This window comes from Dendropsophus ebraccatus, chromosome 14 (genome assembly GCF_027789765.1).
Source record: "Dendropsophus ebraccatus isolate aDenEbr1 chromosome 14, aDenEbr1.pat, whole genome shotgun sequence".
NCBI lineage: Eukaryota > Metazoa > Chordata > Amphibia > Anura > Hylidae > Dendropsophus > Dendropsophus ebraccatus.
Window position 1 is genome coordinate 26,632,195 of NC_091467.1, and position 14,790 is coordinate 26,646,984.

The 14,790-nt window shown below is 45.2% G+C and overlaps 1 protein-coding gene across 1 annotated transcript; it reads left to right on the plus strand.

Annotated features, from left to right (window-relative positions):
• Positions 1-5,854: 5,854 nt before the first annotated feature.
• Positions 5,855-14,153, plus strand: NR1D1 (nuclear receptor subfamily 1 group D member 1). The gene is made up of 8 exons (XM_069951946.1): positions 5,855-6,260; positions 9,950-10,234; positions 10,342-10,430; positions 10,904-11,048; positions 11,157-11,572; positions 11,694-11,879; positions 11,994-12,204; positions 13,181-14,153. Exons 1-8 carry the CDS (start codon positions 6,230-6,232, stop codon positions 13,378-13,380), a joined length of 1,563 nt encoding a protein of 520 aa, XP_069808047.1. The 5' UTR covers positions 5,855-6,229; the 3' UTR covers positions 13,381-14,153.
• The last annotated feature ends 637 nt before the right edge of the window (positions 14,154-14,790 follow it).

Below are 14,790 nucleotides of genomic sequence, written 5' to 3' on the forward strand. Positions count from 1 at the left end.
GGACTTTAAAGCAGGGCTCAGAAGTGGTTCCCTGGAGGTAGCCGGGCACTTTTCCAGCAAGGTTGGGAGCTATGGTATGCCTATTCGCCATCTCTGTGACGTCACATGATATAACCTAGTGCTGGAGGTGCTGACTGTCACTAGGGCTTATTTTTTGAGTAGGGCTTATTTCTGGAGTATAAAAGTAGGCACTGGGAAAGGAGGCAAATTGGTGCTCCCCAGCCCATGACACTTACAAATATACAATTCTCATCATACCTGGATAGACAAAGTCATGCTGGGAGATGCAGGTTCACAACAGCTGGAGAGCCATAGGTTGGGGCGACTCTGATATAAACTATGGCAAAGGTAGTCATGGCATGATGAGAGTTGTAGTTCTGCAACAGCTAGAGAGCCGTGGGTTAGGGAACACTGATATAAGAAATGGCACAGGCGTTTAGGGCATGATAGGAGTTGTAGTTTTGCAACATTTGGAGAGGCATAGATTGGAAGACACTAATGCAGAACATACTGCAGGCTATCGGGGCATGATAAGAGTTGTAGTTCTGCAACAGCTGGAGAGCCACAGATATGCTAGGTTCTAGATCAATGTGTGGCACATGCCAGGTCTCTAGGGTTTATTCATGGCTATGCTGCCAGTGATCTATTTTTGCCTGCAGTGTTATAAATGGAAGGTCAGCGGCAGCAGATCTGTGAACGTTTGGCTGATCTCCCACATTGCCTCATGTCACATGGCCGGCTGCAGTGGTAGAGGCAGGCTAGCTGCCGCCCATACTGGCATCCTGCCTGCTCTGGTTACCCAGAGATTAGCAATGGAGCCATGGTCTGATTCTGTGGCACAGATTATGTGCCAGCTCGCACATGGGAGATAAAGAGCTGATGCGTGACGGGAGTGTTTACCTCTTAGCTCTTTACGCCTGCACTGCAGTCTATTCAACACCTATTATATATGGGATCTATACATGACACCCATCATATGTATGATCTATACATGACACCCATTATATATGTGATCTATACATGACACCCATTATATATGTGATCTATACATGACACCCATTATATATGTGATCTATACATGACACCCATTATATATGTGATCTATACATGACACCCAGTATATGTATGATCTATACATGACACCCATTATATGTATGATCTATACATGACACCCATTATATATGTGATCTATACATGACACCCATTATATATGTGATCTATACATGACACCCATTATATATGTAATCTATACATGACACCCATTATATGTGTGATCTATACATGACACCCATTATATATGTGATCTATACATGACACCCAGTATATGTATGATCTATACATGACACCCATTATATACTGTATGTGATCTATACATGACACCCATCATATGTGTGATCTATACATGACACCCATTATATGTATGATCTATACATGACACCCAGTATATATGTGATCTATACATGACACCCATTATATATGTGATCTATACATGACACCCATTATATATGTAATCTATACATGACACCCATTATATGTGTGATCTATACATGACACCCATTATATATGTGATCTATACATGACACCCAGTATATGTATGATCTATACATGACACCCATTATATACAGTATGTGATCTATACATGACACCCATCATATGTGTGATCTATACATGACACCCATCATATGTATGATCTATACATGACACCCAGTATATGTATGATCTATACATGACACCCATTATATACTGTATGTGATCTATACATGACACCCAGTATATGTATGATCTATACATGACACCCATTATATATGTGATCTATACATGACACCCATTATATGTGTATTTTCTATACATGACACCCAGTATATGTGTTTTCTATACATGACACCTATTATATGTGTGTGTTCTATACATGACACCCATTATATGTGTGTGTTTTCTATACATGACACCCATTATATGTGTGGGAACTATTCATGACACCCATCATATGTGTATGATTTATACATGACACCCCTCATATGTGTATGATTTATACATGACACCCATCATATGTATATGATTTATACATGACACCTATCATATGTGTATGATTTATACATGACACCCATCATATGTGTATGATTTATACATGACACCCATCATATGTGTATGATTTATACATGACACCCATCATATGTGTATGATTTATACATGACACCCATCATATGTGTATGATTTATACATGACACCCATCATATGTGTATGATTTATACATGACACCCCTCATATGTGTATGATTTATACATGACACCCATCATATGTGTATGATTTATACATGACACCCATCATATGTGTGTGATCTATGTATGAGAGACCCATTATATGTGTCTAATCTATATGTGGCGGAGGCATTCCTGACCCAGTGTGTCCGCCTTTACGCCGGCTTCTACAGACAAGTCTCCATCTGCCCTTCACAATTTCCCTAGCGCACATGAAGCTGTGTATTTGTACATGTGAGGGCTGCGCCTAAAGCGTTAACACTGCAGGGAACACGTGCTGAGCTGTCAGTGAATCAGTTACACGGCCGAGGACACCCGCCGCCTGCCGGTCACAATACACGCGTGACTGTCTCCGCTAATCCTGGCTGAGCCATTCTGCAGTCAAATAGCAGAACAGCCAGCAAAGCTCTCTTATATGGAGGGCTTAACCCATTCTGTATCTGTAACACACTGCGACAGATTAGTGACCTGCCGTGAGCCACGCACGTGTATACCAGCTAGATACACCGACATATATGACATAGACAGACATCATGTATATAGAAAATCTAATGCAGGGACGGAGGCGATGATGTAATTAGGATGGGGGGGGGGCTCACCATGGTATAGCAGCAGCGGTGTGGGTTGGCTCAGACAGAAACGTGCAGAGGATGTTCTCAGACACGGGCTGTCTGCCTCCCATACAAATCAGGACAGCTGCACGCAGCCCCATTGGGAACACTGTGTCAGTATAATACTGAGAGCAATAAGATGTGTGGGGGCTTTCAGACTAGGACATCACATAGTGCATTCTTACCAAGGAGCCTGGCCACTATAGTGTTCAGCACTGGAAATGCAGTATGACATCATTCTCCAGGGCTGCCAGACAATACACCTTATGATGTCATTCTGCACCCACAAGCAGATATTTGGGGGTCACATGGATGAGAGATAAAAAGGAAATACAAGTGTAAGATTTTGCCATAGTGGCAGTAACTTTCTGGAACATACATATACAGTACATATAAGAACACGTTTAGGGCTTGTTCACACTGCTAAAATCCTACATATCCGATTTCTGCATCCAGATTGGTACGGTTTTGCAAGAACAACCATCATGCGTTAATATGAATCTCTATGTTTGTTAAAGGGTGCCTGTCACCATCGTTTTCTCCCCAGATCAGCCTACAGCTATAGTGACAGGTACCCTTTAAAAACCACATTGCAAATTTTTTTTAGTGCAGGAAAAAATGCGATATGCCGTTTCCACCTGGGTTTTCCTACTGAAATCGGCATGGATTTTTCTTCATGTGAACAAGGTCTTAGTGTCCTCATAGAATTCCCTCCTAACAGCGCCAGCCACTGTGCCCCCCCCCATATCACTGCAACATAGAGCCCTTTAAGACGGGTTGACCTATGAACTGAGTGAGCGTTAATCTCGTAGATCAACACTCGCTTAAAGAGCCTATTACGTGGCTTCTGTATTGTGCAATAAGACTACTGCCACATTACACCCCCCCCCCCCTAACAAAATCTAAGCCCAGGAGGTCCTGGAGTCTTTGCTGCCATTGCTGGGGACCACTGTCATACTAACCTGGACACATCTGAAAAAGTTCCTTAAAGGGGTATTTTCATCTCAATTTCCTATCCTGATAGAGATCCCAGTGGTTGGACCCCCACTTATAAACCTGTCAATCCCTATCCGCACTATAGGTAATAATGACTCAAAATAGGAACAAAAATAGAACGTTCTTAATCTATGAATGCGGAGAACCCCTTCAATGTATATAAAACCTACATGAATTACTTAGAAGATCTGACTCTGCATTCAGTGTTGTCACATACCTTTATATTATCACATACCTTGATGTACAGTGTAATGCATGATAGTTAGTGGTTGTTATTATGGGGCAGACAAGTTTTTGTTTACATATCTCTACTCCACCCTTGAACATCATGTTTTTTTGGCATATCTTTACACTTGTGCTCCATATTCTCTGTCTGCAGCCACCAATAGGGTCAGAAGCTTGTCACACACTGCACATGGAACTCAATAAGAAAATTGTATGCAGTGATCTCCTGAGCTCCCCCTAGTGGTGTCAGGTAGACAGAATTTTATAATTTTATAATTTAAATGCTGGAGATTTGAAACTTCTTATAAAAGATTGAATCTATGACCTCTATAAGGATACATTACATCCAGAAATCCATCAGCAGAAAATGTGACTTCCAATTCACGCTGCATCAACAACTGCGGTGGCGTTTCTCCAGAAAATGCTGAGTGTGAAACCGCCCTTATTATTTACATATTATGATAGCCGCTGCCAGCCGGTATTCTATGTCAGATCACAATGACAAGAGGCTTGTATAAACCCATCCTCTATACAGAACAGGTGTAAACCTGCCCATAGACTCTACCCTGCAGAATAGTTTTGGCTTCTTTTAGTGGGAACGGAGATCCTACAGGTTATAGGTTCATCTTCCTACAGACATATCACTTAGGGCCCTTTTACACAGAAAGATTATCTGACAGATTATCTGCCAAAGATTTGAAGCCAAAGCCAGGACTGGATTTGAAAAGAGGAGAAATCTCAGGCTTTCCTTTATGACCTGGTCTCTGTTTATAGTCTGTTCCTGGTTTTAGCTTCAAATCTTTGGCTTTAATTCTTTCACATGCTGCATACTGCAGACTGGAAACAGGCATGAGAGATATTGTGCAATGATTCCTAACCTGTGGGGCTTCAGCTGTTGCAAAAAAAAAAAAACTCCCTTAGGTTCTTAGGACATGATAGGAGTGGTAGTAATGCAACAGCTGGAGAGCTACACATTGAACAACACCAACTCTGTGATGTCAGGGTATGATGGGAGTTGTAGTTCTGTATAAGCTGATGAGCTGCAGGTAGCAGAATACAAACTGTGGTGTCAGGGTATGATGGGAGTTGTAGTTCTGCAACAGCTGATGAGCTACAGGTTGCAGAATACAAGCTGTGATGTCAGAGTATGATGGGAGTTGTAGTACTGCAATAGCTGGGAAACTATAGGTTGCAGAACACTGATTCTCTGATCTTAGGGCATCATAGATTTTAGGATATGTCTTCAGTCCAATGTCTTGTGTCCCCCCTGATAAGCTGGGGACCCCCTTTAATAAATCTAAGCCCCACACCACGTGTATGCTGCCAGTCAGGGCACTGAGCCCTTTCCCTGGTCACCTGGGTTGATGCCATGTGTTAGCAGGCTGCAGAGGCGTGTCTACAGGCAGCCTGACCCTGGGCTATACACTGGAGCTCCTATCTGCTAGCCCTGTGTGGCTATGACATGACACCATTCACTGGCTCAGAGCTGTATGTATCAAGAAAGTTTTCATTTTTGAATAAGGAAAAAAACACAAAACACATCAGTCCAAAATATCCCCCTCATCTTCTCCTGCTCCCCCCTCGCCTGACCGCAGAGCCTGCCGCGCCTGCGCACTGCCAGCCTGCTGAAGAAAGTGTGTCACTGGGGCACGAGGCTCTCCCAGGGGTCACGTGGTCCTTGCTTCAGTGCAACGTGCCGGGCCCAGGGAGGACAGGAGCTAGTGCGCAGGCGCAGGACTGCAGTGAGAAGTGCCGGGCTATGGTAAAGCAGAGCGGGAGCTGTGAGCCTGAGCAGTGCAGAGCAGCAGGGCGGAGGGAGAGGACGTGTGTGTGGCAGCTCCCCATTGTATCCACGGACACCCAGCTTACAGCTGCAGCTCCATTGCTTGCATTGACAGGAGGCTTCAGCAGCTCTTGCAGGTGGCATTATTGCTGGGTGCCAGCCGAGGAATAGGCAGAGGGCATCCCTCCTCATCCAGACACACAGCAGAGCAGGCGGCTCCATCACCAATGCAGCAGCAGCTGGCAACATTGGCTACAACCTGTCCATGTAAAAGGATTTACTCCAGCGGATCTCTACAGCCAGGGGGTATATAGAGGGCAGAGGAGAGAGACAGAAGACTGCTGCCAACCTCAGCCATGAGCACCCAGGACTGCAGCAACAGCACAGGTGGGTACAGGGAGAGCATTGCTGCTAATCTCTATATATATATATGTTATGCTCAGGGGGTTGCAGAACTACAACTCCCAGCATGCTCTGCATCCTGGCTTTCTCCAGTTGTTAAAAAATGACAACTACTAGAATGATGTGAGCAGTGATCCCCTATCTGTTATGCAAAACTACAACTCCCAGCATGCCCTGGGGAGTGTTCCCCTATCTGTTGTGCAGAACTACAACTCCCAGCATGCCCAATCTATCCAAAACTACAAGTCCCAGCATGCACTGGCTATTGCTCCCCAATCTATTATGCAAAACTACAACTCCCAGCATGTACTGGGCAGTGTTCCCCAATCTATTATGCAAAAACTACAACTCCCAGCATGCACTGGGCAGTGTCCACCAATCTTGAAATCTTGGATTGTTGCAAAACTGCAACCGACAGGGTGCACTGGGGAGTATTCCCCATCTACAACTATAACCCCCTCTGTAGATATTGTAAAAGTACAACTCCTAGCATGCTCTAAGTAGTGATCCCTAATGTCTGGCTCTTCAGTTGTTGCCAAACTTCACCTGTCAGCAGGCACTACCATAGATCCCCAATTTAGGGCTCTCTAGCTTAGGGGTAGGGAACCTTGGCTCTCCAGCTGTTGCAAAACTACAACTCCCATCATGCCTGGACAGCCTTCGGCTGTCCAGGCATGATGGGAGTTGTAGTTTCCCAACAGCTGGAGAGCCAAGGTTCCCTACTCCTGCAAAGCTACAACTACCAGCACATCCTAAGTCGTGTTCTACAACCTGAGGCTCTCCAGATGGTGCTACACTACAACTCCCAGCATTAGGGCATACTGGGAGTTGTAGTTCTGCAACATCTGGAGAGCCACGGGGCTGCTGAACACTGATCTAAATAATGCACTATATAGAATGGATGGCCATTGAAGTGTTGTTTTGTATCATCTCTAGTCTGTCATCTATTAGTTCATCTTCTATTGACTACTTGTGGACTATTGTTATATTGCAGTGTATAGATTTATAGTAATACTTCTCTATTTGTATCTATCTCCTGTTGACTAGCTGTGGATTACTGTTATATCGCTATATATATATATTATATATTTCTCGATTTGTATCAATGATGTTGTTGTGTCTGTAAGGATCATAAGTCAGGATCTGGTCTATGATTTGCTAAGTAAGCGTTCACATTGAGAAGTCAGCTCTGTAGCTGTTCCATCCCTGTCTGTGGGAAAGCATGAATGGGAGGGGATCCTGGCCTGCAGAGCTTGCAGTCACATGGATGAGTAAAGTAGGTCACCCGTGCTGTGTGTGCGCCGGAGCCTCCCAGCCGCTTCACGTGTTCTCCCGCCCTAGCCATGTGCACAGTGTTTTCATTCCTGCTTCTCTCGTCTGCCATGTGATTGGCCGGATCTTGGGCACGCCCTTCCACCCTTTGGATGGGGTAACTGGTTCCCATGGCGCTCCCTCTGCTGGGAATGGATCCTGGGCTCCAGTTGATTTAACCCATTGATACTATTAAAGTTGGCACATGTGATCTGTATACTGTAACGTCTTTGGGAAGACCCCCCCAAGACCGTCTTGACCTCTATATATAACGTTTTGCAGACTGGACAAGATGTGTTGTCTATTGGCGCGGTTTTGCCGCAAAGCCTGTTTACTAGATGACATGGAGAGAGAGAGGTCAAAGTTAAAAAAAGTTGTGATGTAGTTTATAGTAAGTTTGTAGACAGGGTGGCATAACCTGGGGCTGTCCCAGTGCCCATGTGAGTGCCGCCCTAGACACGAGGCCACGTTGCCCGGACACGTATTCCCTAGATGACTGTATCTGCTTTCACTCAAACAATTTGTTGCGCACAATAATTCCAGACATTCGCACGTGTCCGCTTAGTGACTAATAACAGCTTGTGGCATGAGCCCAAGCCGTGAATGAGTTAAGACTAAAGTGGGGGGTGGCCTACTGTGTAGGCGGAGCAGAGGGTTGGCTTTAGCCAGCCTTGATTGGCCGCTGGCACGTTTATGGGCGTACCTCGGGAATCCATGTGCACTGGGAACACGTGGAGCGAGTGCGTGAGGCTGCAGCGGATGAGTAACCTGAGGTCAGTGACTGAGTGTTCATTACATATGACTGGGCGCTCTTTATATAAGTATAGAAAGAAGAGCCGGGATAGGCAGCAGGGGGGAGCAGAGTCAGGGGACGGGACAGGCGGCAGAGAAAGGGGCAAAAAATCAGGAATCGGCAGAAGAAACAGGGACACCTTTTATACAATCATTGGGAGATATCCGGACAAGGAGAAAACGATGGTGCACCTCTGCGGAGGTCAGACGGATGTTATGTCAGCAATGTATGCTAAATCTAGCCGGGGCAGTGAAACATGGCTTCGTCCTATACATCACACAAGTCGCCGAGGGGGGTCCCATTACCGTTCCACTAATTCTTATCGGCTACCTGGAAATTGTATAGAGATCATACAGATTACCCAGACACATGATGTATGGAGGAGATACAGATGACAGTGGCGGAAATTAAGACGTCAGGGGCGACCTACTAGTGACGCTTCATTGAATTTATGTACAAATCGGTAGCATGGTCGATAGCGCAGCCGGTGTAGTATTGATCCCTGCAAAAAATCCATTGAAACGCAGCTAGGAAGAGGCCCGTGCTGTTTGGTGTCATTCGTGTGTTTGATGAGTAATGCAACCGATTCGGACTCAGAGCAGCCTTTCCCAACGTGCTTGATGGGAGTTGTAGTTCTGCAACATCTAGAGAGCCATTGTTTGGGGCACTGAGATTTACCACATAAGGTGGACAGTCGCCAAAAATCTGCATCATTTCTGCACAGTGTGAAGATACCCTGATAAAACTATCTTCCAGAAACGGGGTTTCCTCACCCTCTGTGACTGGAAGTGCTGCTGGGGTTGATCAATATGAGCCATCAGCCCTTTGCTTGTGATGCACGTGACCCAGCTGGAAGTCCAAGTGTGTGCACAGAGCCAGCTGGGTCACCGCGCCTTCATGGCTGTTGTGAAACTACAACTCCCAGCAAGCCCAGCCCCAGGGCGCCATAGTTTTGTAGCAGCTGGAGAGACACCGTGTGCACACACACACACACACACACAGTAGGTAGTATCCTAGAGCATGATCCGGTTTAGTCCACCCATTTCTCCCTGACACCAGGCGTGGGCTGCAGAGGAATTTCACGTCACTGGTGATTTATCTGAGGTCCAGGGACACCCGGCTGACAGTAAAGTGACAGGCGGCTGCCAGCACCATTGTCTGCCTATAAATGTCAGCTGTCGCTGGGCGCCTCAGAGGTTTGGTGTAGGAGGGAGCTCCTCTGATGTTTTCCTCTCTGCATGCATTACCCAAAATGCTAAGCGGTGCCTGCAGTGCAGAGTCTCGGACGCTCCACCTTGTGCCAGAAAAAAGATGGTGTTAGAGCTGTTAACACAATGAAAACCAATGCCTTACACAGCGCTAGAAAGCATATGCATAGACACAATGTATAGGTTGTAGGAATCCACTATAGCAGAGCGGACCCCCCCGGACCCTTCATAGGCAATAACCATAACGATGAAGCCTCCAGTGTTATATATGTGGGAGCGTTGGCTCTGTCTTATGTGGTAGATAACATGAACTGTATTTTGTCCAGATATATTCCTTAATTCCATTATGTTTTTCTCTCCAGGTGGGGTTATAAGTTATATCGGCTCCAGCGGCTCTTCCCCAAGTCGGACCAGCCCCGTATCTCTGTACAGCGAATGCTCATCTGGCAGCCCACAGAGCGGAGCCCCTCACTATGCATCCTACCTGCCACCATCCCCTTCCCACTCTTATAGTACCAGCTCCTCCAGTTCAGGGGAGACCTCTCCTCGCTCAACCTACGGCTTGGCATCCTCTCCCGGAGGACTCCATGTGGCACTTGATGACGGCAGCAGAGTGTCGCCAAGCAAAACTTCCAGCAACATAACAAGTAAGGAAACTATACCTGCCCATTGGCACTAAGTATAGGTGAAATGATGGCAGCGTTCACCACCACCGGATGCTTATTAATGTTTCAATGTCTCCTTTCCTTCGCAGAGTTGAATGGAATGGTCTTGCTTTGTAAAGTCTGTGGTGATGTCGCCTCCGGATTTCACTATGGAGTGCACGCCTGTGAGGGCTGCAAGGTAAGCACAGAACATCTAGAGGAGTAACGCTAAGGGACTGAAATGCTGCAGGATAGGGAGGCCAAAATCTGCAGCATATTGTATGGGGGTTTGATTGTAGGTATTTCCATATGGATGAATGGATTCTAGACATGTTTTGGATTCTGCTTTAATGTTAGGATATGTGTTATAGGATAGCCCGTGCGTGGTTAGGACATAGATCCCTAGGCTATATGATAGCTGATGAATGGTAGATATGTACACCTCTGTGGTATATGATAGCCAGTGCTTGCTACATATATCCCAGTGTTATATGATAGCTGCTAAGGACACCCATGTGATCCCACAGTCAGGCTTTTGATCTATCCCTATGTCGCAGTGTAGCGGGTGATGTATGTATCGGTGGTGCCAGCTATTTTCAGGGCCTTGTGTTTCTATATTCCTAACACATGGGAGAATCTGTGAATTGATCGTGTGTCTCCCTTCTCTTGAAGGGTTTCTTCCGGCGCAGCATCCAGCAGAATATCCAGTACAAGAAATGTTTGAAGAATGAAACTTGCTCCATCGTACGAATTAACCGAAACCGATGCCAGCAGTGCCGCTTTCGCAAGTGTCTGGCAGTGGGCATGTCCAGAGATGGTGAGTTTCTTCACTCCAGCATCAGTAGTCGCCATGTCTCTTATGTTGAGCCTTTTTTTTTTTTTTTTGGTTCCTTGGGTATTAACACTTGGCTTTCTTTCTCGGTAGCTGTGAGGTTTGGTCGCATCCCGAAAAGAGAGAAACAGCGGATGTTGGCAGAGATGCACAGTGCAATGAGCCACATCGCAGGGGGACACTTTGGGAGAAGGAGCCCCGTTCCACTTCAGCCACAACAGCTTCGGCCTTCTTCTCCACCCCACATGGTCCCAACTTCCTGTCCTTCCCCTCCATCGATACCTGAACCCTATCCCCAGTACCCTCAACAGCTGACGCCACCACGCTCTCCCAGTCCAGAACGTGTTGATGATGTGATCGGTCAGGTGGCCCAAGCTCATCGACAGATATTTGTCTACGCCCATGACAAAATGAAGGTGACCTCCTGGGAGAACCCGCGAGAAAACCAACCACCTACTTGCTGGTCACAGGACAGTGGAGAGTCCAGAGGAAACCGTAGTGTTCACCTGGTAAGACATCTCCGTTTCTTCTGCGTTGTTGCACTGTCCAGATGGATTTATGTAGCTACAGTCTAGTATTATGCATTCTGTAAAAAGTTTTGGTATTAATAGTTTGTCTTCCTTTCTCCAGGCGTGTCCTATGAGTGCTCTACCCCTTGGAGGTCCACCTCGCTCTGTGCAGGAGGTCTGGGAGGACTTCTCTCTCAGCTTCACCCCAGCTGTGCGGGAAGTGGTAGAATTTGCCCGTCATATTCCTGGCTTTCAAGACTTAACTCAACAAGATCAAGTCACCCTATTAAAGGCGGGTACATTTGAGGTGAGTGGAGTCCCTATCCTCCCATACTTACATGACTACTGTATCTCTCTCTCTCTATCCATCAGACTGTTAGCGTCACATGTCTCATTATTACCATCTCTATTCCACTTACAGGTCCTCATGGTACGATTCGCCTCCTTATTTGATGTGCGGGAACGCTCTCTGCGCTTTCTTAGTGGAGCTACTTATTCTCTGCCTGAGCTTCAAGCTATGGGGATGGGCGAGCTTCTTAGCTCAATGTTTGACTTCAGCGAAAAGTTGGCATCTCTTAACCTGAGCCAAGAGGAGCTGGGGATCTTCACTGCACTTGTCCTTGTTTCTGCAGGTCAGTACTAGACCTAAGCAATTATGCACAATGTGTATATGCGTCAAACATTTGTGCTATTGCATCTGCTCACTCATCCAAACATAGAAATGCATGCAAGTGGGGCAATAGGATTCACACAAGCAGAATTTTCTGTGAACTGACAGCATCACAGTGATGTATAATGCTGTCCACTTTGATCATTGGACCCATGGTGGCCAGTACTTGTAGCCCAGCAATGGCAGCATCTCTGTGAGCAGCCTAAATACCGTGTGTAGTCCAGACACTTGGCGTATCACAAGTCTGTCCATTTTGGATATACATACATTATATATATATATATATATATATATATATATATATATATATATATATATATATATATGCAGACATAAGAGTTAGTTTAACAACATGGCTGTTGTTTTGGACAGTAATTATATTATATTGTTAGATGTATTCTGTACCGATCTGTCCTCCTGCTAAGACCTCTAACCATTAGTTGCACTCTCTTAGGGCACCAGGCTGCCAATGTTTAGCTTACCTGCAGTCCCCCTACAGGAGAAATTAAGCATTACATGCTGTCCATAGAAATCAGCAATCTGTTTTATACGCCAGGATGTTTATTTCGTATGCGCTTTAGCTAATAGATGAGGGTCCTGATCCAGGGCACTAATATTGTCTGAACCACACAAGCCCTTTAGTATGATGACTTGAAGTGTTTTGACGCTTCCATATGTGTATATATAATGCTAGGTTAGGGTTCACATCTGCGCTAATAATCCATATTGGGAACAAAGAACCAGAAGTAACAGACTCCAGTGTTGGGATTCCGTCAGGAATTCAGTGCCATTTCATGGAATAACCTGCTCATTTAGAAATGACTGCTATATAGTGTAGAGAGTTGGACGTCACCTCTTTCATGTCTGCGATTATTATTGTTCATTTTCTATTTTTCTGGATCCTTTCTAATCCGTTTTTTTTTTTTTTTTTGCCGCAGATCGCTCTGGTATGGAGAATGCGTCGCTGGTTGAGCAGCTGCAGGAGACTCTGATCCGCGCACTTCGCTGTCTCATCCTAAAAAACAGTCCAAATGACATTTCCCGATTCACCAAGCTACTACTGCGGCTTCCCGATCTGCGGACCCTGAACAGCATGCATTCGGAGAAACTGCTCTCATTCCGCGTCGACACACACTGAACTGACCGCCTGGATGCCGAAACATATAAGCTTCTTCTGGTTGCATCATAGAGTCACTTCCTGAGGAAGAACTGACGACGGCCATCGTACTGAGGGAGAATGGGGTGTAGGATAACACCCACTGTCTATGATGTTAACCTCTGTTGTGACTGATGATGGCATTGGATGGCCACAGAAATGACCACTGGCATGCCTAGAATGGAGTACAAGGACCTGCAGTGCCGCCTGTATATTTATACATATATATATATACACCTGTAAATAGGTTACTGTCATACAGTGTCAACCATTATGTAAATATCTGTGTGTATATCAGAAGTTGTGAAAAATATAAATATTTTATGACACCCTTCACCCGTGTGTTGTCGCACCCTTCATACATCATACCACGTATATCGCACAGGATCATGCCGTGTACAAGCTCTATGGTGTAAACTGTGACACCCAACCAGGTGCTTCAAGAAGACGTCAGGACATGGCTGTAGGCTCAATCCCATCAAGTCAGAATATACGGATGTGATGGACAATATAGCTGTATATACGCCTGTAAGGTTCAGGTGTATAGGGACGCTCAGTATACCACAGCCTGGTGACATCACGCACATAGCCGCCCCCTGATCTACAGTCACCCTTACCGGAGCAGTGCTCTGTGTAAGTATACGGTACATATATGCAAACTGTCTGTGTACATACGGTATACGTTGTATTTATATTTTGTAATTATTTATATCTGAAGTACGAGATCCATCTGTAAATAAAATGTTACAAACAGTGTACAAGATTAATCTTTTTCTGTAAGGCCAAATGGCTTTATACCATGTACAAAGGATGTACGGATATCTGGATCCTGCAATGTCCTGAAGACCAGAGGGCAGGACACAGGATTGGCCTAAAAATGGAGGATTACGGTGACCGCGGCACAAGCATCACTGGTTCTATATAGGGTGAAGAAAAAAAAAAAGTTGCCTGCTGTCTGTGACGGGAAATGTGTGAAGACTGGTTGTTTGAACCAAATTTCACTAAAATACAATGTGACAGGATAAAAGTACGGCTGAGCAAATCTACAAGAAGATTCATAAAAATCTAATGGTGATTGATTTTTTTAGTTTTATTAAATTTTTCAGATTCCCTGGAATAAAAGAGTCCATAGTCTCATTCCAGAATTTTTCAGGGATTTTAAACCTTAATGGTGTTTTCACACCTACAGGATCTGCAGCTGATTTTCTGCAGCAGATTTCATTTAAATAACTGAACACAGCATCAAATCTGCTGCAGATCCTGTAGGTGTGAACGCACCCTTAAAGGGGTTAAACAGGAGTAGAAAAAGTAATACTCTTAGCGTGATGTAATGGAGCTGATCTAGTAAGTCTCCCCAGTGCTGGATTCACAGCTTAGACCAGGGGTGTCAAC

What these genes read in the sequence shown, in the direction of transcription:
- NR1D1 (XM_069951946.1), top strand. Translation starts at nt 6,230, where the DNA reads ATGAGCACCCAGGACTGCAGCAACAGCACAG. An exon ending in ACGCCTGTGAGGGCTGCAAG is followed by an intron (nt 10,431 to 10,903) that starts GTAAGCACAGAA and finishes CTTCTCTTGAAG; the next exon opens with GGTTTCTTCCGGCGCAGCAT. An exon ending in AGTGGGCATGTCCAGAGATG is followed by an intron (nt 11,049 to 11,156) that starts GTGAGTTTCTTC and finishes CTTTCTCGGTAG; the next exon opens with CTGTGAGGTTTGGTCGCATC.